The 24,647-nt window shown below is 40.9% G+C and overlaps 1 protein-coding gene across 1 annotated transcript; it reads right to left on the bottom strand.

The window, feature by feature from the left end:
• Positions 1-26: 26 nt before the first annotated feature.
• On the bottom strand, positions 27-24,146 carry LOC117268557 (uncharacterized). Its single transcript, XM_033645120.2, has 14 exons — positions 23,591-24,146; positions 20,607-20,762; positions 20,326-20,444; positions 16,531-16,702; positions 16,283-16,401; positions 13,253-14,963; positions 10,720-10,833; positions 9,591-9,766; positions 9,344-9,417; positions 6,950-7,080; positions 6,643-6,823; positions 3,980-4,133; positions 3,757-3,826; positions 27-72 (listed from the first exon to the last, which is right to left on the bottom strand). The coding sequence occupies exons 1-14, from the start codon at positions 24,087-24,089 to the stop codon at positions 53-55; spliced, it is 3,696 nt and encodes a 1,231-aa protein (XP_033501011.2). The 5' UTR covers positions 24,090-24,146; the 3' UTR covers positions 27-52.
• Positions 24,147-24,647: the final 501 nt, after the last annotated feature.

Consider the following 24,647-nt stretch of genomic DNA (forward strand, 5'->3'; position numbering starts at 1 on the left):
TTACATAAAACAAAACAACACTGCAGTTGTGTAAAAGTGTTTATTTGATTGCTCACACGTCACTGCTGGGACCTGTGAGGAAAAAATAAAAATAATGTTATGATGTACGAGTCCTCAAGACAAAGATAAAAGCTGACAAATTTCATATGATTATGATTCTTCTGTAGCCTTATTTGTGCTGCATCTGCCACATATTCAGGGTGTCTACAGGTCAGGGTATTAAAATGTCTTAAATTTGTCACAACAAAAAGGCCTTAAAAGTAATTTAATCGTCTTAAATTTTAATTTGTGAGGTCTCAACTACTACAAACATTTTATCTAATTTCATTTATCCTTTCTTAATTTCTTTTTGTTAAATTTATGAACCCTTTCTATGTTAATGTTACAAATCTTTGAAAAAACTAATAATGTCATTTTACTTCATACTTGCACTTATCTGTTGGCAAAATGTAGATTGACTCAACTCATCCTAATCACCATATTCCTACATAATAGCTCTGCACAAGACCACATACAAACTATCTGCCTGCAATGCTTAACTGTGGTTCTTAAACAGGAACTAATGTTTTTTTTTTCAACCTGGGCCCTATTTTCCAGTCTACTTTTTTCTAAATGAGTGATAGGATGTTCAATATGTGACATTTCTCCAGTACGAAGCTATGGCTGACCTGCCTGCAGCCCGTGAGCACGTGCTGTATTAAATAATAGGGCACTCAGACAGCGTCAAACAGCGTCAAAATACGTCCACTAAAAGTGCATTTTTTCCACACAGATGGGCTCGGATTGTTAGTATAATTATCTGACAACATAACGGAAAGGAGAAATGAACGTCTGTGTTTACCTTTAGCTGGATTCGGACATGTTCCTCTGCCTGTTGCTGCTCCCTCAGCTCCCTCAAGCTCTGCCTCCGTGTACATCCATGTACTCCGTGTTCAAATAACGGAAAATAGTCAAAATAGTTGGTCAAAATCGGGTGAAAATTCAGATGTGTGTGTTGTGGCAAGTCAAAACACTCACTCAGAGAGTGAAAGTCTGGCTCTGAAATCTCACGTCTCACGAGATTTGAGTTGTTGCAGGAAGTTAACTGCTGGACTGACCTTACAAACGCGTAGTAGTCATGGCTGAATTTTTACCCGATTTTGACCAACTGGATCTGGATGAACCATTTGAATTTGATGACCGCCCGTATTTATTTGAACACGGAGTACACGGACGTGCACGGACGGAGAGCTCATTGAAACTGAAGAGCTGACGAGGAGAGAGAGGGAGCAGCAACAGGCAGAGGAACATGTCTGAATCCAGCTAAAGGTAAACACAGACATTAATTTCTCCTTTCCGTTATGTTGTCGGATAATTATACTAACAATCCGTATTTGATGTTGTTTGACGCTGTCTGAGTGTCCCATTATTTAATATAGTGCGCATTCACGGGCTGCAGGCAGGTCAGCCCTAGCTTCGTACTGGAGAAATGTCACATATTGAACACCCTATCACTCATTTAGACAAAAGTAGAACGAGTTGAAAAAAACATTAGTTCCCCTTTAAACATGATTTGTCCAAAAATATGTCCTAAATTAGGTTAAAAATGTGTCTTGAACAGGTCTTAAAACGCATTAAAATTAACTGTCAGATATCTGTAGACACCGTTATTGTGTCAGTGGCTTTTGGCTAATTGTAAGGCACTGTGGAATCACTCAATGAAAGGTAAAATGTAGATAGATAGAATACTTTATTGTCATTCAAGGACACATGTAAAAACCAGTGCACTAGAATGAAATTTTGTTGCTCTGACTCTCGGAATAGCAGTTAAAAATACAATTTGTCAAACATAAAAAGTGCCTTTGTACATGGGCTGCCTGCTCTACCAGGTCAGCTAATGGGTGCCAAAGCCTTCAAACTCTAATTAATACACCAATCAAATACCCAGGGACCATCTGCTTCTCTCATCATATGGGTTATTTGAAAAAAAAAAAAATCACATGCAAATGAGACAAACACAACTGATTCATCTTGTGCAAACCTGTTAAACACTTCACCGCAGCCCTCCCTGTCGACTTCTTGTTGTGGTCATGTCTGCTACGTAGCAGGAAATGACTGCTATGAGCAAACAGTTCTTTTGCTTGTTTACTGTCTGTTTATGAATAGTGTCACCTGCGTAGTTCCTGCTTGGTGCATGTCAACAAACTGTGATAGATCATAAGGTGAATAGAAAAAATGCAAAGTGATCTTACTTGATAAACTGAGCAGACCACATATTATGAAAGACAAGCCGCAGGTTGTTAAACATCGGCCTTGATCATGCCTTCCTTGACATACTGAATAAGTCATACTATGTCATTATCCCCCATGTTTTTGTCTCTTTTATGAATAAGAACTGAAAATTAGTTGGATTATTCACTGTGTCCATGGAAACAACAATGAACGCTGCCATGAATGTAGCCTGTGGTTTCCTGACATGGTAAAGATAGTTCTCATTCACAGCATTTGTTCCAATGTCTCACTATGGGATACGCCTCGCTGGATATACCTCAGAAGCATTTCTCTCATTACACCAATCCTGATTGGCTGGTGATTGTGACATCAGCATCAGGTGGATCCATCATCATCATTTAGGCCTTGTTTACACGGATACCGATACAAATAAAAACAAAGTTTTATTTATCTTGTATAAAAAAAATTCTGGGTTTACACGATCAGCTGTGAAAACGATATCCCTGTTTAAACGCAAAAATGGCAGCTGTTTGCTGCAATTAGCATGCCAGGCCAGTAGGTGGCGATACGCCATATGTCAAACACCATAGAAGAACGTTCTGTGCATATAGTGATTTGTTTTCCTCTTGGTGCTAGTGATAAAAACAATGATAAACTACATTTTAACCTTATGTAGCATAGTTAGCTGCTATGCACTTACTAATATTGGGCACAGCGGATGTCTTTGTTCGCTGATGTAGCGGTGATGTTGCTGCAGCAGTGGGTTGCAACGTCATCGTTTTCCAAAATCTCCGTCTATCCTGTTTACACATCTCCACAGAAACGGATATTTTTAAAAACTTTCACTTTTGAAGCTGTTTTTTAAAATCTTGGTTTTCGTTGAGAAAAAAACGCCGGTTACGTGTAAATGATAGATGCAAACGCAAAGGTAAGTACCTGTTTTCAGAAATATACGGAACCGTATGAACAGGCCCTTAAAATAAGCACCTTTTTGTCGTTTTGCCCGAGCAAGAAGGGCTGCCTGGTGAGACATCTCACTCGTGCCACTCTGAGAACCGGGGTTACGTAAAGTTTGTTTACCTTTTTGATAACTACATCACAGCATAACTCATTAATGTTTAGAGAAGCTTTGGTTATTTGTGATGCTGTGTGTGTATATATGCAATTCAAATATAATGTTTTTCCCTTCAAACTTTTTTGGTTCTGGATGTCCGCATTTTAACTCTGCTCCAAAGTGCCTCATACTAGAACTGTTTTAGGGAGGAGCTGTCACGTACAGGCATAGAGCAGCTCTGCTTAGGAGTGTGTGTTCAGCCGCACGTCATACTCGCCCTGCTTTCGACAACATCAAACTCACTCTGGTCTGCACTCACACACTGGTAAACATTTTGTCTGCACCGCCTGCTCCAAACACCATTGAAACACTTTGCTTATTATATTCAGCGATTCTGAATTTTAGGTGCAAAACTAATATTTTTCGACACCCTGTTTTCTTTTTTTTCCTCCCCTGCACCCTATGATGTGTTACCACCGTATTAAACTTACTGTTGATGCAGCCGACGGTGCAGTCACCATCTGCAGCAGAGCACACTTCTGTCAAACACAGGAAGTAGATCTGAGGGGAGAAAACATTGAAATAGTTTTAATACATGGTTACAGTGATCCTAGTGTACATGTAGAGATTTAAGGCAGCTTGAACATAAAACATTTTGGGTCACTTCAAAGACAACATAGATGTTTGTATGGACGTGTTGGTTCAGGAAGATACCTCAGGGTCCTCCAGGTGAGGCTGTCCTCCTTCAGTCATATAGGAGGGACTTTCTGAGGGCAGGGACAGGAAGCCAGAGATTAAGATCCTCCGGATGTGGTGGGGATCAGAGTGTGGGGAAGGAAGCAGCTGTGAATCACTCCGGCTGGGACAGCTGAACAACACACAGTGAGGGATTCACAGTTACAACTGTAAAACTCTGCACAAGAAATAAAACCAGGCAAAAAGCCAAATGTGTTCTTTTGGATTTACAGCTGCAGGATTACTTGCACCCAAAAATACAAAAGTGCTGGACAAAATAAAATCTAAGAGGTGGAAGTTTTACAAATGTTAAGTAGAAGATGAGCAGAGATGTAGCCTGACACTTTGAGGGTCATCTGCCAGTCAGATTTTTATCGATATCTCCAAAACATTAAGATTTATTCTCAGAAACCACTGATGTGGGGTCTCTTCCTCTCCAAGACAACCGGACCAGGGGCCACAAAACGGCTCATTCTAAGGTCATGAAAGCACAACAATTCTTATTTTTAGTGGATTATACATTAAAGAAAACATTATATTTAATTTCTGCCAATATATCCGCCTAAATCCTACACACTGGACCTTTAACTAGTAAATACTGAGCATACGACTGGATAAATGAGACTTGGATTATACAGGATGGGTTGTGTTGAGTCTATAAATGGATGTTTTCTTTTAGTTTTGCTGCTGTTAAACGTGAACCCTGTGACTTCAGTTCATCAAGAATTTTGTAATTTCTTGGATTCTTCGTTTACTGTGGAGGCATGCAAGAACAATTAAGTTTTCTTAATGATTTCAGTGTAACACATGGTAAGTAATTAATAATAAATAATAATAATAATAATAATAATAATAATAATAATAATAATAATAATAATACATTTTATTTATACAGCGCTTTTACAGCTCTCAGACGCTTTACATTTAAAACCAAAGAAAAGAAGCACATACATCTAAGTGCAAAGAGATAAACAGAAGACAAGGACAATATAAAACAACAAGGTGCAAAAGCATAGTGCAAAACAAAGAAAAGGAGGGCACATGAGGAACCGAGAACGAAAAGCTAATGTTAAAGGTTAAAAGCGGATTTGAAAAGGTGGGTTTTGAGGAGTGATTTGAAGGTGGATGGATTTGGACAGTCACGGATGTGTATAGGGAGGGTGTTCCAGAGGGAGGGGGCGGCTATGGAGAAGGCTCTGTCGCCCCAGGTTCGGTGCTTGGTCCTGTGTGGAGGTGAGAGGAGGTTTTTGTCGGATGATCGAAGGTTTCGGGAGGGAGTGTGGTGGTGGAGCATGTCCGTGAGGTAGGAGGGGGCCTGGCTGTGGAGGGCTTTGTGGGTGAGGAGGAGGATCTTGAAATTGATTCTGTACGGGACAGGGAGCCAGTGTAGGTTTTGCAGGACAGGGGTTATATGTTCACGGACGCTGGTGTGGGTGAGGAGGCAGGCGGCAGAGTTTTGGATGCACTGAAGTTTGTTGAGGACTTTGGATGATGAGCCGTAGAGGATGCTGTTGCAGTAGTCCAGTCTTGAGGTGATGAAAGCATGGATGAGAGTTTCAGCGGCAGAGAAGGAGAATAATGGACGGAGACAGGCAATATTTCTAAGGTGAAAGAAGGCAGTTTGGGCGAGGCGGCTGATGTGATGTTCAAATGAGAGGTTATTGTCGAAGATGATACCAAGGTTGCGGATGAATGGGGAGGGAGAGAGGGTGTTGTTGTCAATGCTGAGGGTGAAGTTTTGTGTTGATGTAGAGAAGTATTTTGGGCCAATGAGTATTATTTCAGATTTGTCACAGTTGAGTTTGAGGAAATTGGCTTGCAGCCATGATTGGAGTTCAGTCAGACAGTTGGTGACGGTAGAGCGGGTGGCTGGGGTGATGGATTTTGTGGAAGTGTAGATTTGGATGTCGTCAGCGTAGCAGTGGAAATGGAAACCATGACAACGGATGATGGAACCAAGGGGGAGTAGGTAGATATATAAATCTACCTACTCTGATATATTAATGGTAATTTGGGGGGTGAGACGCTGACTTGAAGATGGTGATGAATGAGAGGTGAATTCCCAAATACATAAATGAATCATCTCCTCAGCATTATGATCACTAAATGTCATGGTAAAGTGACCAATAGTTGTAAACAATCTGGTTTACACTCAACGTCTGTCCCATTAGGTCATTATCGCGTTGGTGGTGCTGCATATAAAGCAGAACAGATTATAACATACTGACATATCCTGTTGACTCCTGCAGGTGCATGTGAGACTCAGTCACATAATTAAACAAACTTTATAAATAAGATAAGCTCCTACCAACAGACAGAAAGTAAAAAGCTTGGTGTAGAACAATAACACACTCACTCAACAAAGCAAAGTAATTTGTAGGCACAAGGCGCTTCATATTCAACCAGCCGAAGGGGATAAATTAATTGGTTGTTCTTTAAACTCCTGAGCTTTGTGAGTAAAAAGCAACAATCAGGGGAAATCAGCACAGGATGTATTTTAAAGTCAGCGGGCATATTGGTCTTTGACTAAATCCCATGAAAAGATAAAAGTGAGCTATAGTCAATCATCCTGCTCAGTCTGTTAAACACTCACATCTGAAGCTGCCACAACAGACTATTCAGTTTATCTGTGTGTAACATACCCGTCATAAACCAGCATCCAGCTGGTGTACGGAGCCTGAGTGTAAGCCACGCAGGAGTGAACCAGCAGCACCAGTCCGGGCTCTGGGGCCTCCAGCAGGCTCACCTCCACATAAACAGGTGTGCCTCGCAGGAAGCTGAGAGGAAGGTGAGCCTCAGGGTGGAAGCTGGTGAAGGAGTAGTCTACAAGGACAACAATATTGTCACATTAAAAGCCTGTCGCTCAGACATCAACCTGCTGATTTTAAACACCAGGTGAAAACGTCAAAAGATGATGAGCAATTTAAAGAGAAGACAGAAGAGATTCACCTGTGGCAATTCTCAACTGCACAGTGACAGTGGCTGGTGGAGACTGAAGGGGAGGTGGAGGAGGTTGATCCAACACATGGAGCCTCACTTCACCTGGAGAACCTAGAGAGGAACTACATTCCACCATCAACCTAAAGATCAACACAGGCAGCTGATGAGACGGAAACAAATCTAACGACAAAGTAGATGCAGAGCGTGTCAACATCCCAAACTAAGGTGAGCATCTTGTGACACATGGAATAATTACTGTGTCATCTTGTGTATTTTGAGACCATATTTATCTTGGATCTTTTCTCTGTCACTGGCCCAGAGGGTGGAGATGTGTCTGTGTGTATCTGGTGGGTGTTTCCTGACTGATGACAGTGACGTAAAATCAGACCATGATCATCTGGGCCTTTCGCCTCGCCACAAACAAATCAACAGCTCTGTTTTAAACATGCTGCCAATTTAGTAACTTGTATGTATAGGTAGTTTGTGCTCCCCTATTTACAGGACGTAAAGGTAAAACTAGATTTACTGCCCTGAGATCATATGCCTCTGCCCACCAGTCAAGTTTCTCTTACAGTTTCCATCCATGTCTGTGAACATATGAATGCTTCACACACAGAAGATCTACACAATCAGCACAGTTTCAAGATTAGAGTCATAAATTCAGTATCTGACCAAATTATTCTCCTTCTGTTCCTGAGTTATGACGTTGAGTAATGGCTAGGAAAGTGTTTTTACACAGCATTATGATGTCATAGTGAAGGTGACCTTTGACCTTTTGGATACAAATTGTCATCATTTCATTATTTAATCCTGTTAGACATTTGTATGAAGTTTTGTCATAATTAGCGTATAAATTCTTGAGTTGTGGCCAAAAACATACATTTGACCTTTGACAACAAGTTTTTTAATCAGTTTATTCTTTAAGTGGATGCTTGTGTCAAATTTAAAGAAATTACAACTTGGCGTTCTTGGGATATTCACAAGAATGAGATGGACGGAAGGTCACAGTGACCTTGACCACCAAAATCTAATCAGTTCAATGAGTCCAAGTGAAACTTGTGCCAAATTTGAAGAAAACTCCCTCAAGCTGTGCGTGAGATAACAAGTCCACAAGAATGAAACAGATGAGGTCACACAGACCTTGACCTTTGACCACTAAGATCTAATTAATTAACTGTTAAGTCCAAGTGAAAGTTTGTGCCAAATTTGAAGAAAAGTCCCTCAAGCTATTCATGAGATACTGCGTTCATGAGAATAAGATGGACACAAGGTCACAACAACACTGACCTTTGACCATCAAAAACTCATCAGCTCATTAAGTGCCAAATTTGAAGAAATTTCCTCATGTTGTTGTTGAGATATCGTGTTCACGATAATTGAGACAGACAAGGTCACAGTGACCGTGACCTGTGACCTGTGACCACCAAAATCTCATCAGTTTATTCTTCAGTCCAAGTGGATGTTTGTGTCAAATTTAAAGAAATTCCATTAAGGCGTTCTTGAGATGAGTCATGTATTTGTACCGATTGTTCATTAATATGCACTGTCCTCTTCAAATAAATTGAAACTGAAAAGATATCGGATTTACAAGAACGAGACAGGCGAGGTCACAGTGACCATTGTCCAGTCAAAGTGAATGTTTGAGCCACATTTGAAGAAATTCCCTCAAGGTATTCTTGAGATATCACATTTACAAAAATGAAACAGACGAGGTCACAGTGACCTTTGACCACCAAAATCTTGGTTCATTGTTCAGTCAACGTGAATGTTTAAGCCAAATTTGAAGAAATTCCCTCAAGGTATTCTTGAGATATCACGTTCACAAAAATGGGACAGACATGGTCACAGTGAACTATGAACCCTATGACCACCAAAATCTCGGTTAATTGTCCAGTCAAAGTGAACGTTTGTGCCAAATTTGAAGAAAACTCCCTCAAGCTGTTTGTGAGATAACAAGCTCACAAGAATGAAACAGATGAGGTCACATAGACCTTGACCTTTTGACCACTATAATCAGTTCATTGTTGAGTCCAAGTGGACATTTGTGCCAAATTTGAAGGAAACTCCGTCAAGCTGTTTGTGAGATACTGTATTCATGAGAATAAGATGGACGCAAGGTCACAATGACCCTGACCTTTGACCATCAAAAACCATCAGCTCATTGTTGAGTGCCAAATTTAAAGACATTTACTCACATTCTTTAGATACCGTGTTCATGATAATTCAGACAGACAAGGTCACAGTGACCTTGACCTTTGACCATCATTTGTACCTCACAACCAACAGCAGAAAAAATGCCCCCCTGTAAAAGACACTCAATCAATATGGTTTAATTAAAAAAAAAAAAAAAAAAGTCCCTGTAGAGCACTTTGAATCACATGTGTCTGCATGCTGCTGCCGTACCTGACAGGAGAGTTGTCCTGCAGAGCGTGGACACCATGGACCTCCAACAGATGAACCACTGTCTGACCAAACACCTGACAAGTAAACAACGTTGGAAAAATTATGTCGTGCTCTCACAAAGCAACAGTGTGATGCATGTCAGTCAGCATGTAAAGCATCGCTCTATTCAGCCACATTAAAGATGGTTATCACAAAGCATCATCACAGCTGCTCTGCATCACATGGTACACATAACAGTGTGCCTCACTTGTTTGTTTACTCCACAGCCGTCCAGCGGGACAGTGTAGATGTGCGGGTCAGAGGTCAGCTTCTGCAGCGTGCAGGACACATTACTGGCCTCAGTGGGATGAGCAGGCAGGGCCACTGTGGGCTCCACCACAGAGTCGGGCACCGCAAAGACTAAATGCTGTCCCACTGTACAGTCTGTTGGCACACACACACACACACACACACACACAAAGTCACTCCTGAGCTGCGCTGGTTTATATTTAACTTTTGTTTTAACTGGAATATTTTGACTGAGAAGGAAGTCCACGGCAAGACGGCGGCATAAAAAGCGTCACATAAAGGAACAAATAACAGACTTAAAGGTATGCTCTGCAGAATGGTCGGGTGCTTTTGTAAACACGCTCACCAGTGGAAAGTGAAATTAACAACCAACCCCAGAGTCATGCTCATTTGCATTTCGGCTCACTATATTTGCGTTTCTTTCTGTGCTCTCTCTCTTGGACGCCTGCTGCTTGTAATCTGGCACCTGGTCGCTGCCTTTTTATAAAGCCCTGAAAATATGCACACTGGAATCTGGTCCTGGCTTGTTTTTGATTTTATGGTGTCTTGTAAGACCATGCGGGCTGGGCACAACCGTTTGTATGACACAATAATAAAAAATTCATTCATTCATTCACATTACAGAGACCACAGAACACTCTTTTTCCAATGATTTCTCACTTCTCCACCCTCTCTTTTCAACCTGGAGAATATGACTCACCCACTGATGTCGTGGATCACACTCCATGTCAAGGAACTCAACTTTTCACGATCCAAAACAATTTTTTGTTTGGTTGAAATGCTCTGAACGGCTCAAAACTAGGTGCAGGAACCACAACGAACGTGTTCAGTGTTGGTGAAAAAGTGTACCAGAGACAATCTTGTAAATTCATCTTGACCACAGAACAAAAAAAAATGCCTTTTGTGTCTACATTTGAATATCTATAATATTTTAACCAAACTATGTCATTCGTTCAGTGTGGTGATTTGGGCGTAGGTTTCCAGCCTGAAAATCCTCACATCAATCATCAAATCTTTATGTTGTCTTCATTGTCAATTCATTTGTAGTCAGGCGTGTGTTGACAGGATCTGTTCTGGGAGAGACTCACCGTTCACAGGGTACGAGCAGCAGCCTAAAGACATGCTGCAGTCAGAGTCTGACACAAGGCCAAGGCCACAGGGCAAGGCAGCAGAGGGAGTGTACGGACCAGCCTGGAGCTGATCTGAGAGCAGGGTAAACAAAGAGAAGAGAGCCAGTTTTACTAGAATGCTTCTATTCAGTAGCATGAGATGATGATGGATTCATAAATCCAGATTCAGGTGTCTGGTTACAGCCAGGGCCAGATGCTCAGGACTGAATAACGTTCTGCCCCCTTGTGGTGAAGTCAAGACACTAACAGTAAAAGATATCTCTCCAAAACAGAATCTAATCAGACACTCAGGGTTCCCACACATTTTTACCGGTGAATTTTCAGATCTTTTCCATAATATTTTACATCATTGACATGACTGAGTAATTTAAGATAGCCTGCCTCCAAGCCTCTCTGACAGCAGGTGGTTTGAAGAAGGGATCATTTCCAAATGTGGCGAGAACACACACTTTAATCATATACTTTTCTTTTTACTTTTAGTACGTACTGCAGCTGCCCTTAAAAGTACGTACCGCTGCATACAGTATGCACACAATCGGGACATACTACTAAGATAACACCCTGAACTTTGACTCTCGCGCACATATATTTGTGACCTTGGAGGTGAAACAAAACGCCTGTCACTAGGCTCTCCAGAGATGTTGGTCAACTTAGAGAGATCTGCAGAATGATCAAAACTATTGTCAAAAACAAAAAGGACATAACTATGAAAATAACAGTTCTGACTGTAAAGTTAAATTACACACATCGCAAAGTAAGAACAGCAGAGCTCTCTGGATTGACCTCCATCTCTGGCAAACTTGACAAGTGGCGTTTGTTTTATCTCCAAGGCAACAGATATAAAAGCAAGAGGGTCAAAGTTCAGGGCGTAATGTTATGAGACAGTAGTGTTGCACGGTATACCAGTACTAAAATAGTACCGCGGTACTAGAGTATTCCAAACGGTACTATACTGCATTTGGAAAATACCGGTACTTTGAAACTGATTCAATTCATTAATTTAGTTAATTTATTTTACTCATTTATGCACACAAACGCCTTTCTTCTTCCTATTGGAGCACAGATTGCACAAGTGGTGTGTATGACAACACCTGTATCAACATCTGCAGCTGGCGCACGTGAAAAAAGACAAGAGAAAGTCTGCCTCGCAAAGGGAGACAACACGAGACAACACAAACTTGGTGGAACATTTGAGTTACCAAACCGTGACGTCCGTACCGAGGTACTTACCGAACCATGATTTTTTTGGTACCGTTACACCCCAACTATTTATTGTTCTAAAGGTTTGTATCCAAAAGGACTTTTCCTTAGGAAAAGTACCGAAGAGTATCGAAAAGTCATATCGAAATTCATATTGGTACCGAAACAAAGATTTTGGTATCGTGACAACACTATGAGACAGTAGTATGTCCTGATGGTGTGCATACTGCACACAACAGTACAGACTTTTTAAGAGCAGCTGTAGTAGTATGCGATTCAGAATGCACCCAAGCTACATTAAACACATACTTCCTGGGCATTCGAAGATGAGCAAATCCTTGCCAAGATCACTCACACATTACATTTCCACCGCCAACTAGCTCCATACAGCAATGTGTATCACGTGATACTTGTGATGTTTAAATCAGTGGTTCCCAGCTGGTGGGTCGCAATCCAAAAGTGAGTCGTGGGTCCGTTCTGAATGGAGCGACTCACAAACGTGTCAAGTTTGTAAAAGACACAATTTATTTATAAGTGCGGTGAGTTTACAGCACAGTTTTTATTTAGAAGTGCCATTTCCTGCTGTACAGTGAGTGAGTAACTGACAGCTACTTGACAGAGACAGCAAACTAGCTGGACGACATGGCCAAACACAAGTCTGATGCTGAATATTAAACTGTGTGGACCTTGAACTGATGGCTACGGAGAAACCTGGACCCTGTGACTGGATCAGTTGGGAACCACTGGTTTAAATGGTCATGCCGTATAGTACTAGATTATAAATTAGTAATACAAGGAATGTATTCTAATAATGTCAGACATGTCATTTTTATGAACGAATTTTAAACAATGGCTGAAATTTTTTCCTAAATACTCAAGGAATTTCATGACCGTGAGAACCCTGGACCAGTGGTTTTCAAACTTTTTGTTACAAAGGCACACCTATACTTATAACTGTGCCCAACAGCTTCTATAGCATGTGTTATCACTCTTATCACGACATAAGCAATGACACACACATAATTTCCATAGATGAATAGGTTCCCTGAAAAGGTTTTTTAAAATTAAAATATATTTTTTTAGCTACAGTTTGCGTCTTTATCAGGAAATGGGTGCACACAACATACTGACTCAATTAAAGATTCATTATATTGCAATAGTAATAGTGTGGTTATCAGAAAATCTCATGGCACACCTAGATTGGCATCACAGCACAACATCTGAGCACCACTGCAACAACTAAAGCATCACACGATTTTACAGCTGCTGGAATTTCTCTCTCACTACTCACCTTTCATTTTATTATCCTGCCTGTCTTCTGCTTCTTCTCCACCAGGATGCCCAAAGGGAACATATGGATGTTGCTGAGTGACATAATGGGAATCGAGGCTATACACGGAGCTGTGCAGCAGCTGAGGGATGCTGGGATATCCTGCCTCAGCAGCATGAACCTGCCAGTCCATCCCCCTGTAGTCAGATGGAGGCGGAGATTCTGATGTTGATGCTTTCTCAGGGTTCATACTGCCTGCAGGGTGTAGTTCCTGCACGGATGCTTCAGGCTGGAAGTAGTGGTGGTAATAATAGTAGTATGGATGAATGGGGCCGTTGTGAACATTGTACATTGATTTTGTGGGTGGAGCAGTGGTTTGATGTTTGCGATGGGGCGGTGGTGTGGAGGGAGATGCTTCAAGCAAAGGGTCCAAAGCTTCTTGAGGTGGAGGTGGAGGTGGAGACACACGACTGTCAGCACTGGGTAAACTCTCAGGTCCATAATACATCTGATAGTAGTGATAATAAGGGTGGTGGTAGTACGGGTTAGCAGGGAGATTATGGATGGGTGATGGAGTGGGGAACGAGGGTTGTTTAGGAGGTAGAGGTCTAATAGTGTCTGCTCCAGGAGGATTACTACTGATAGGGAGGGGAGCTTGGACTGCAGGAGTCACAGGAGCAGAGTGTCTCTTCTTTTCATGCAGCTCTTCTTCAGATAAAAGTGGGTGGATATTTTTAGGATAATCAATCACCTCATCTGGCTGATCTATGTCAGGATTTAAGTAGTATTGGTCGTGCACTTGTGACGAGCGAGGCTGCGGATGAACCAAGGTGCTCGACGATAATTTAGTTTCTGCAGCTTTGTCAGAGCTGAGAGGAGCCACTCTTTTAGCCTCGCCTTTAGCAACATGTGGAAAGTAATAGTAGTGGTATGGATAGGGCTGTGGAGGATGAGGTGTCTGAGGTGCAGAGGCTTTGGGAGGAGCAGTGTAAGGATGAGAGGCGGCCTCAGGCACCGGCTGAAGGAGCTGCTGTGAGTTGACTCTGTGGAGAGCCTCAGACTGCTGCACGTCAGCGGGTAACACTGGCTGTTCAGGGTTGTGAGCATTTGTTAAAGACTTTGGATCACGATCTGGAGTTGGACCAGGAAGAGGGATTTTAGGGTGATGGTAGTAGTGATAGTATGGATTGAAGGCATGGCTGGGGGGCTGGAGAGGAGGTGGTTCAGCTTGAGTAGGAAGGCCTGTATCCGAGGAGGGGGCGTGAGCAGCACCGTGGCCGTCAGACACACCAAAGACTGGAGTTTCTTGCTTTTGTTGCAGATCTGGATACAAACCACCTGAATCCTCCTCATCTGTATGTGACAGAGAACTGTGGACATCAAAATGTTTATAAGACTCCCTCACAGGAATTTCATAAGGATGGAGAGGCTGGGGACCAGATGTAGGCTCAGGAGTCACAGATGAGGGAGAAGGAGGGTTAAACGCATCGTGTCCATCAGGACTTGGATACTTGTGGTGATATGTAGGGTGGGGGTAGTAAGGCGGGGCCAGGTAGAAAGGTGGAGCCCAGGGAAAAGACTCCAGGGATTCTGGCATGTGCCATGTGGTTAGATGATGATGGCTGTTGGCCAGAGGCTGATGGGTCAGTGGGAGTTCTTCAGGCAGAGATATGGGACAGGCCAGTGTGAATGTGTTCTCTCCTATCTGAAGAGAAAGTGTGTGTTTTCCATCCTGAAAAAAGATCAGAGGTTTTCTGTGAGAGACGGTACACACACACACAGTTTAGGATAGTAAATGTCTGAAGTCGGTGTTTCGACACGCTGCAGGACATGTTCAGATGCAAATACGACGATTGTTTTGGGAACCTCTGTCCAATGAGGCTGGTTTGAGACAGTGGGTGTTTTATTCATTATTTTGTGAACATTTAATTTTTGTGATTGATCTATGAATTTATTTAACATATGGTATTTCACACTTGTATTTATTGCAGATGATCATTTTGATTCTTGCAGATTTTTTGATTCCCACAAATGCTAAAAAGCTTCTAAATTTTACATAAATACAAACAAGATTTCTAGGGCTGCAACGAATAATTATTTTTATTGCCGATTAATCTAATAATAGTAATCTATATTTATACTAAGACAGGTTTTTGTTAGATAGATATTTGGTACTTATTACACACATATACATGGGCTAATTTGATCAATTATTAGGTACAGGTTTATCTATATGAGGAAGGTGTCTGAAGGGATGATTTATACACTGACAACTGCTTTTTAGTATTTGTAAATATTACTTTTATCTGTCTGCTTGTTTTTTTTATGTTTGTTTTTTTACACTTTCAAAATAAATATCAAAATATCAGTATCTGTTGATTGTTTTTTCATTAACTCTATCAGTTGTTTGATCTATAAAATGCCAGAAAATGGTACAAAGTGTTTATCAGTGTTTTCCAAAGCCCAAAATGGCGTCCTCAAATGACTCATTTGGTCCACAACCTGAAGATATGCAGTTTCGTGTCACGGAGGTGGAAAGAAACTAGAAAATATTGACATTTAAAAAGCTGTAATCAGGAGTTTGACTTTTTTTCTATGAAATTTGTTTTAGTATTGATCAAAAAAACTTTCTACCTACAGATATTAGGGTTGATTGACAGATTTTTTTTTTTAATTGCCCAACCCTCATGGGTTTACAAGACACCATTACGTCGACACTGCAGTAACAAGCCAAAGTACATGTTATTTAACTACTCAGTCCAGAAACTGAATACACTGCCTTCTGTCTCAGGCCTGGCAAAGAAACTCTGCCCCTTCTGAAACAAAACTCAAATTTATCATGATCATCTAACCAAAACAAATCAACATGGAGAGAAGTCATTTTACTTAAAAGTACATTCCTTATGTCTTCATACACAAGATATTATTATTAGCATCATTAATAGGATAAATGTGCTTTGGGACATCATAAACAGAAACACACTGTGCTATTTCACATATTGAAAATGTAATTTCAGTGTCTGAATGAATAGTGACTTTTCTAAAATTCACCTTTACTATGATGCCACATGTCACGAATGGAGCAGTGATTACGATCTCTGCGTCTCGTCTGTCCAAAGTGTAGCCACACTGCTCAGCCAACACCACTAGAGGGGTCCACTCTCCTCTGACTGTTGTGAGAAGGACAAAAACTACTGTCAAATTTATTTTAAAATGTCTACAAAACCACAGAGAGGAAGAAAATCAGAGTGAACTGAGTGCTAACAGAATGGAAGGAGAAATTCAATTTTTGAGGTTACCGTTCACCCTCAGCTCCTCTGTAGCAGAGTCTCCCTGCACTCTGACAGTCATACCATACAGGGAGCAGCAGAGGGAGGGCGGGACCGCAGCCTGAGGCTGGATCTGAGACACTGGGCAGGACATCTTGACTGGAGTCCCTCTCCACAGCAGAGGCAACACATAGCTGTCGTCCTGAACACATATTTTAAACAGCATTAATTTATACTTTTACTGCTGGTGACTATAATTAACAAACAAGCTTTTCCCATTAAACAAACATCACAATCATGAGTCAACCATCCATGAAAGTCCCCAACTGTCCTGTCGAGGTGACGTAAGAGTGTAGTGAGTCATTTCAGTTGAAATGTATGATTCATCTTAATCTGGAACCTCTCAGTTTATTTTGGATTTCCACGGGGCGTTATCAACAGACAAAGACAAAAATGTGTCTGGATGGAATTATACAGAGTAACAACCAATCAGAGCATCAAAACATGACGTCGTGCCAAGAGACGGACAAATATAAACAGAGCACAGCATGCAGAGATGAGCTGTGATGGTGCAGTGTCAATATGTCTGAGATAGTGTTGCTGGTTTTATCATCAGAATTGAAAAATATTACTTCACATAGTGTCACGATACTGGAATTTATAACTTTGATCAATTCCTTGAAAACATTTTTTTATATTTGATACCATTTTTGATACCAGGGGGAAAACTGACATTGAGGGCATAACATTTTTAATTTCTATTAAACAATAAAAACAACAAGGCTATAACATGACAATGACGACTTATCTTTTCTTGGTAAGCAGGTAACATTAACAATAAGAGAGAGTGCAGCCTGTACTGGTGTATTGATAGTGAAGAAAACCACTTTGAATATTCAGAATCAATATGCATTGATTTTTTGATATTTCTGACAACAAAATTTCAGAAAGTTCCACATCAGCTGAGGCCAGCTGTTAGGAAATATGAGCAGGGGGACAACATTTTCAAAAGTGGGCCCCTCATCCACACCATACTTCGGGGCAAATATAATCCAATTAATCATATTTCCACATGTATTTTATCTACTCTGTGTTAAGACCTTATTTTCGTATTTTGGAAAGCAGAGGCGGTCACATGTTTGTCCGAGGCTGAGAGATGTCCTCCAATGAACAATTAAGAGAAAAGTAAATTAACTATTATTTGAAAAAAACATATCTTAACATCGAATCATGAGTGAACATTTTTTTTGTCTTCATTTAGGCTACTTTAATCAAATATTGGTCAAATTGTGTGCAGAGCTGGAACAGTATAAAGAGTATATGGCCGTCAACTCTCAGTTTTCCAGTCAAACCTACTTTATGCAATTCAACGACTGTTTAGGGACCCCAGTATGCAGAAATATTAAATACACCATTTTTAAAAAAAAAAAATGGCAACGTTCCTTTTTCTCTTGCCAAAATTTTGCACAACTTTTGTTAAGGCCACACGTTTGATTTGTGTGAAATAAATAATAATAAGTAAGGCAGGGCCAGGTATAAAGTAGAAAATAATAATAAAAAAGTACCCCACCACGCCACTAGGTGGCTTATGTCATTGGCTGAGTCATCCCAGTAAGCACAGGTGTTGCTGATGTCAGGAGGCAAACAGTTTTTGACTGTGTTCGGAGTAAAATTTCTATGGCTGTATTTATTGAAAGTTTGTGTTGAACGTTACTAGAAGTTATATGGACCTTATGGACAATGGTGAGAAACAAAACAAATGATGATATACAGCACTGGTAAAGATTGTGAGTAATTTTCTGAGTACATGTCCAAACAACTCAGCCAATTAGCAACCAGCAGCAGCTTAAGTACAGGGCTAGTCACTACTTTGGAGCGTAATGTCGCCCCCTTTCTGACACGATGGAAAGGGGAGGATAGTTGGTACTAATGAGTTCCTCAGGTCCTCTACGTTAATAGACATCTGTGTTTTCACTGTAGCTTTAAAAATGAGCTCGATAATGCAGTTTTTTTTTTTTTACTAGAAATCTGTTAACCTCGCTTCTTACCCTCAGCTCCGCCTGTCATACCTGCTGCTTCTTCACTTTTTCTTGTCAGACACGTTATTTTCTTGTTCTCTCTGTGCCCTGGCTTTTCTTTTGGAAGCTTGTGATTTTTGGTGAGGCATTCTGACTCAGCTAATCAGGCTGCAGCCCACCTTAGGTTTACATTAGTGGCACTTCTTTGTGCATCATCATGGCCCACATAAGATGGACGGCACCGTTTCACCGTACCTGCAGGGGGTGGGAGTATCAGATGGCATGCTGAAATGTGTTTTAATGATAAAAATAATTAATTATCATGGAAATACATATAATTTGGATTGCCAGTGATTTAAGTCACCCCCGTCCTTGAACAGGGGTCATTCTGTTTTTGAAAATGCCTCAGCGGCGCATCTCTTTCATGCTTGTTATGTCCTCGGCGTGAGGGTGCATGAGCCAAGAATGAAGTCATCATGTATTTTGCTTTGAGCGTGGAGGCAAGTTGTAAAGCCTGATTTATGGCAGGGAGCTCGACACTTTTGATGAGTGCTGCTCAACAGATGTAACGTATTTCGGACGGAAAAATGTCAGTCAGCTATTTCCTGTTATGTCAAGCACCTGGAGAATTTTGTGACAAAATATGACGGTATACGCAACAACAAAGTGGTTATGTAGTCAGTCCATCACACATTCACCCTGTAGCTCCCTGGTTTGGTTCAATGGACCACCTCTTTTTCTTGCCCTCCCATTGTCTTCTCAGTTTAAGTAAATCTAAAATAACTTTAATTCAAATTAACTCACTAATTTCACCCTCCATTATCTTACCGGCTCCAAAGCAGCACACATACAGAGACAAAAGAAAATCAGCTGTCAGAAGGATAAATATACCTACTGCGATATAACGTAACTAAACAAGAGGGATGTCATGCTGCTCTTTAATTTCTGTCCCTCATCAAAGTTGTTGAGCGCCCTACAGGAAGTCTGGCTTCAGTCGTATCAAACCTTGATGTAGTTGTAACTGGCCCGACCTGAGCCAGGTCGAGTATAAATCTGAACAGGTAGCGGACCAGATGCTTCTGCGAGAGCAAATTAAACATGAGTGCGCAGATTCGTTCTGGTTCCTGTTACAAAAAAAAGATTGTTTGGTGCAAAAACTCGCCAGTATCAGCTGGTTGGTTGAAGTCTGGAGTAGGGGTGTGCCACATCATCTTGTTCGCGATAACACCGGTATAATTTTTAAAATCATATGAAAATTCATGTCGTGATTCTTGCGATATTTTGACTTGTTGACATATTGACATCATACTGTTACCTACTGCAACAACAAGCATGGCTGAAGCGAAATTATTACTGACTCCACAGTGGTTCCAAAAAGAGGAGCAGCTTCAGTAGTGTGGAATAAACTGTGGCGTCCTGAGTGTTTTATGAACAGCCCCGGACTTATCACACTCTTTTATTGACTTAGCGCTCAGAGGGAACTCATTCAGCGGCTCCTCTGGCAGCAGCACAGCATCTCTCCCTCTCCTCTCTCACCGTGCGCACATAGGAGTCAGTGTCATCAAATATTTTGTCATAAACCATTGGTAATGTAAACCTACCTGACGCTCACTGCTCGACAAAAACTCCATATATGTGAATGTGTGATAGTTGTGGTATCATAACAGCCGGTCACAGGTTACAGCATGATGATTAGAGGAGAAATGGCAGAGCATAAAGTGACATATCGCCCACCCTTAGTCTGTAGTGATGAACTAATCTGTGTGTTGGTATCTGATCTACAAAATGTAATGTAAGGATTTCATACCTCCACTGTGATGTGGCAGGCATCATATTGAGCCATCAGACTGAGGTCTCTCCATGTGGTCTGAACAAAGTAACCACACTGAGGTGGCAGCCTGGACAGGGGCACGGATGACTCATTCACTGAGACACAAAAGACACCAAAACAAAACCTTAAATTCACTCATGACAAGTAAAAAGGGAAAACAGATGCATGTCTAAACTCAAGTCAACACCAGCTGTTATGTATAACAACGTCACTATTGAGAGATAAAGCTGGAGTATCTGTGAAAGCGGAGGGCTCACCTCGGTCCAGCTGTAGTTGCACAGCTCGTCTCCTCCTGACAGTGAGGGTCATGGCGTCGTCTCCACACTCCACCACAGGCTGCAGCCTCTGCCAGCTCTCGTCTGAGCCGCTGAGCCGCTGATCTGTGGTGGTCTCCTGGCCTCCCTCAGCCTGGACTGGTGAATGAAAACAAACCACCTCAGAGTTCACAGCTGAGAATACAGCACAAATTAACATGAAGCAATAGCTGGCTCTCCCAGTAAAGGGAAGCACTGACTGCAACTCTGATTTCAGATTCAGAAAATAACAAAATCATCACAACGAAAATATAATTTTTAAATCTTTGAATTAATGAATTTGTACAAAAAGTCTTAGAAGTCTTAAGTTAAGGTTTCCTCGTCAAACTGGTTGCACAAAACACCCTGAAGTCCTCCTTAAAGTTTTCGTACAATGTTCACTTGTGTATTTATGGTTTTCTCCTTGTCTTGGTCTTATACTTAAGGAACCCTTGACCGTTGCACAAAAGACCTTAGCAACCAAAGCAAGGTAAACAAAAAACACTTACGGTACCTCTGACTCCGTCTTAACTGCAACATGACCGAGTTCATAGTGATAAATGGAAAAAACGAACACACCCTGAGAGGACTGTTCTGATACGCTTTTGATTTTACACTTGTGCTTTCTGTGATCGTATTCCTCCAGAAGTTTAATCTTTTCCTCCTCTGACTAATGTGGTTTTCATGTCTTCTTTTCCTCTACTATTTTTTTACTATTCAACAATGGGACAACTATGTGAGACAATAACAGGCGTCACAACGGTCAGTCCACGCAAACAAATGATCTCCAAGGAAACTATCACCACTGTAAAATTCCTTTCAATGCAGTAAATGAGTTTTTCTGTAGCAAAAGGACACATTTCAAGGGATTCTGTGCAACTGAATTGAAGTGTTTTAGAACTGATTTTAAGATTTTACTGATCACTAATAAAGCACTTCATGGCTCAGCCTCCAGTTACAGTGCTGAGATGCTGCTCCTCTATGAGCCAGCGCACAGCCTCAGATCCTCAGGCAGGGTTCTGTTGGCTGCTCCTCAGTCTCAGCTCAAAACTAAAGGTGACCAGGCTTTTGCAGTGAACGCCCCTCAGATCTGGAGCTCCCTGCCTGAGGATCTGAGGCTGCTGAATCTGTGACATCTTTTAAATTACTCCTATTAATTTCAGCACACTGTGCTCCAGTGTGGAGTCTGCATGTTCTCCCTGTGTCAGCGTGGGTTTCCTCCTGGTATTTCAGCTTCCTCCCACAGTCCAAAGACATGCAGGTTAACTGGTGACTCTAAATTGTCTGTAGGTGTGAATGTGAGTGTGAATGATTGCCTGTCCAGGGTGTACCCCACCTCTCACCCAGTGTCAGCTGGGATAGGCTCCAGCCCCCCCATGACCCCTAACAGGATAAGCGGTTACGGAAAATAAATGAATGAATAATTTAATGTGCTAAACATGCTGCTAAATATGAATATTACAGGATTATATTTGGGATCATCCGACACAAGACGCATATAAAAGCCTCGCTGGGAAAATGAGGGGAGGGAAACAAAAAGCTTTGGAAGCAAAACATGCAACACACGCCAACTGTACCTGTGTGTCAGCAGCAATACAACCATGAATGCCCCCTGATCGAAATAATCACAAACAAAAAGGGCCTACAGTTATATTCAGATCTCTTCCTTCAAATAGTTAAGTCGATAAAATCTTAACTGCATTCATTGTCCCAGAGTTTAATGATAAGCTGACGAAAAGCATCAGTGATGATTTCGGGTCATTTTACAGCAGAGAGACACTCGTTGTTAGAGATCTCGTTAGCATTACAGTGGAGTGAAGACCATCGAGAGCAGCTGTTTGTTCAGATTTTAGACTGAGATACAACCATTCAACAAGCAGAGCAGATGTTTTGATAGACACAACACTAATTATACTGAATTCAAATGATGGGATATTTAAACAAATACGAGCACATATTGGACATTTGCAAAAGAGGCCACGAAAAAGAAAAGTAAGATAAATGAGAAGTACAGGAGGAAGCAGAAACAAGGAGACAAGAATATCCAGCAGTGGTGGAAGTAAATTTCCTCAAGTACTGCTCTTGAGTACAATTTTAAGGTATTTTTACTTTGCTTAAGTAATTCCATTTTCTACTCCACTACATTTATTTGACAAATTGAGGTTACTTTACAGATTCCCAGTATCACAACATGAGATCAACTATTTGTAACAGCATTTCTACACTGTGGTATTGCTACTATTAACTTTTTCCATCATTAAATTATTTGCATACTTGCTCCACCACTGAATAACTGAACAAACTGGATTCAGAGGACATGATAGTTTTGTGTTCTGGGTTATCATTTTATTTTACTTATTACTTAGCCGTAACAGCTTAAATTATGAGTCCACCCTATGAAAGCAAATATGAGACATAAGCATTTGAATATAAGCAACTGATCCCCAAATTTTGAAGTTTAAACATTGAAATATTTTACTTTAAAAAAACGTGTTTCTGAATTTGTTTGCGAAAATAAACTAAAATTTCTCAGTTAGCAATTTCAAAAGCTGAATTCAACAATATTTTGCACTTTCTACGCAAAACTATACAGCTTGTATTCCTAAACTGCTACACTGCGCACAATTGTTATGTTATAGTAGCTTTAAAAAAGTATCTGCCACACTTTTATCGTATCTATTCTGTAATTTGAGTGTCGTAGTACTTTGCCTTCACTCAGAGAGGCTCAAGGAAAAATATTAGTAGCTTTGGGGAGGGTAAAAAAAAAAACCCCAAAAGTTTCACCCCAGCCACCCCTCCTCTGAGAAATTAAGAACAGTCCCTTATGTCCCTTACCTGCCTCCATACCACACTCAGTGTTAATGCACTATTTACCAGCAAAAACATAAAGAAGAAGAGGGAGTAAAGTTTATTGTGAGGAGAAACAAAGTGATGTTATCTCAGCTTACCTTGAGCAGCAGAATCAGACTGATATCCCACATTAGGATTCTCTTCAAGTTGACCTGAGATGTAAAACTCTCCAGGGACGACATGTTGGATCTTCCCTTCAGTGCAGTCTTTATTTGGAGGATTAAATGACGTATACATCCACTCCTGCTCGCTTCTCTTCAGTTTGTTTCTGGTTTTGAGGCTTTTATCAGTTAAAGCTGACGCCATTTTGAGTTTGAGTGTGTGTTGAGGCCCTCCGGTGGTTTCTATCTGTGTGTCCCTGTTGTTAACGCCCCGGAGGTTCCTCGCCTCTTCTCCCAGCCTTGAGTGACGGTGTATCCACTCTGTGTCCTCTCGGTTATCGGAGTGGGTGATGCCTACAGCCGTTAAAACGCTGCTCCGGTCATTATGAAAAATCAAACGGGCGTCAGGTTGTGATAAAGAGGGCTGACAAGATATTATTGTGATGGTGTAAATGAGAAGGACACAGAAGCTGTATCCTCTTTGTTTCAAATTCATTTCAAATAAGAGTTTCTATCTAAGCACCAAAACACTGAGACAGAAGACACACCTGCAGGGTTTAAATAGACTTCCTGTCAACACACCTGTGCACTAATTAGCCTTAATCAGACATGCGCATGCGCACACTTTCAGATGTATTACTCTTGTGTTGGAGGTTTCAAATGATCAGCTGTGGAAAGTGGTTTAAGAAGCCTACATTTACTCTGTAGGCCTACTTACGAATAGGTTGAGAAGATTAAATAAAAAAAATAAATTTAAATAAATATTTGGATTTGATTTCAGCATGGGCAGGATGATGATGGTGCATACATAATCAAACTATTTTAAGGAAAGGAAAGTAAATAAATTCAGTGACTCTCCCCATAAATCCCCAATCATGTGTATATTTATTTTATTTTACATTTTATTTATATTTATATAAGATTTGTATGCACAACTTAATATAAATACGTAGATCACTATTTTCCATTGACAAAAATCAGTTATCAGTTCAGTTAACCCTTAAATGGTTCTGGTTAGGGTTGCAACAGTATGGGATTTTCACACAATAACTGT

The sequence above is a fragment of the Epinephelus lanceolatus genome, chromosome 18 (assembly GCF_041903045.1).
Source record: "Epinephelus lanceolatus isolate andai-2023 chromosome 18, ASM4190304v1, whole genome shotgun sequence".
NCBI lineage: Eukaryota > Metazoa > Chordata > Actinopteri > Perciformes > Serranidae > Epinephelus > Epinephelus lanceolatus.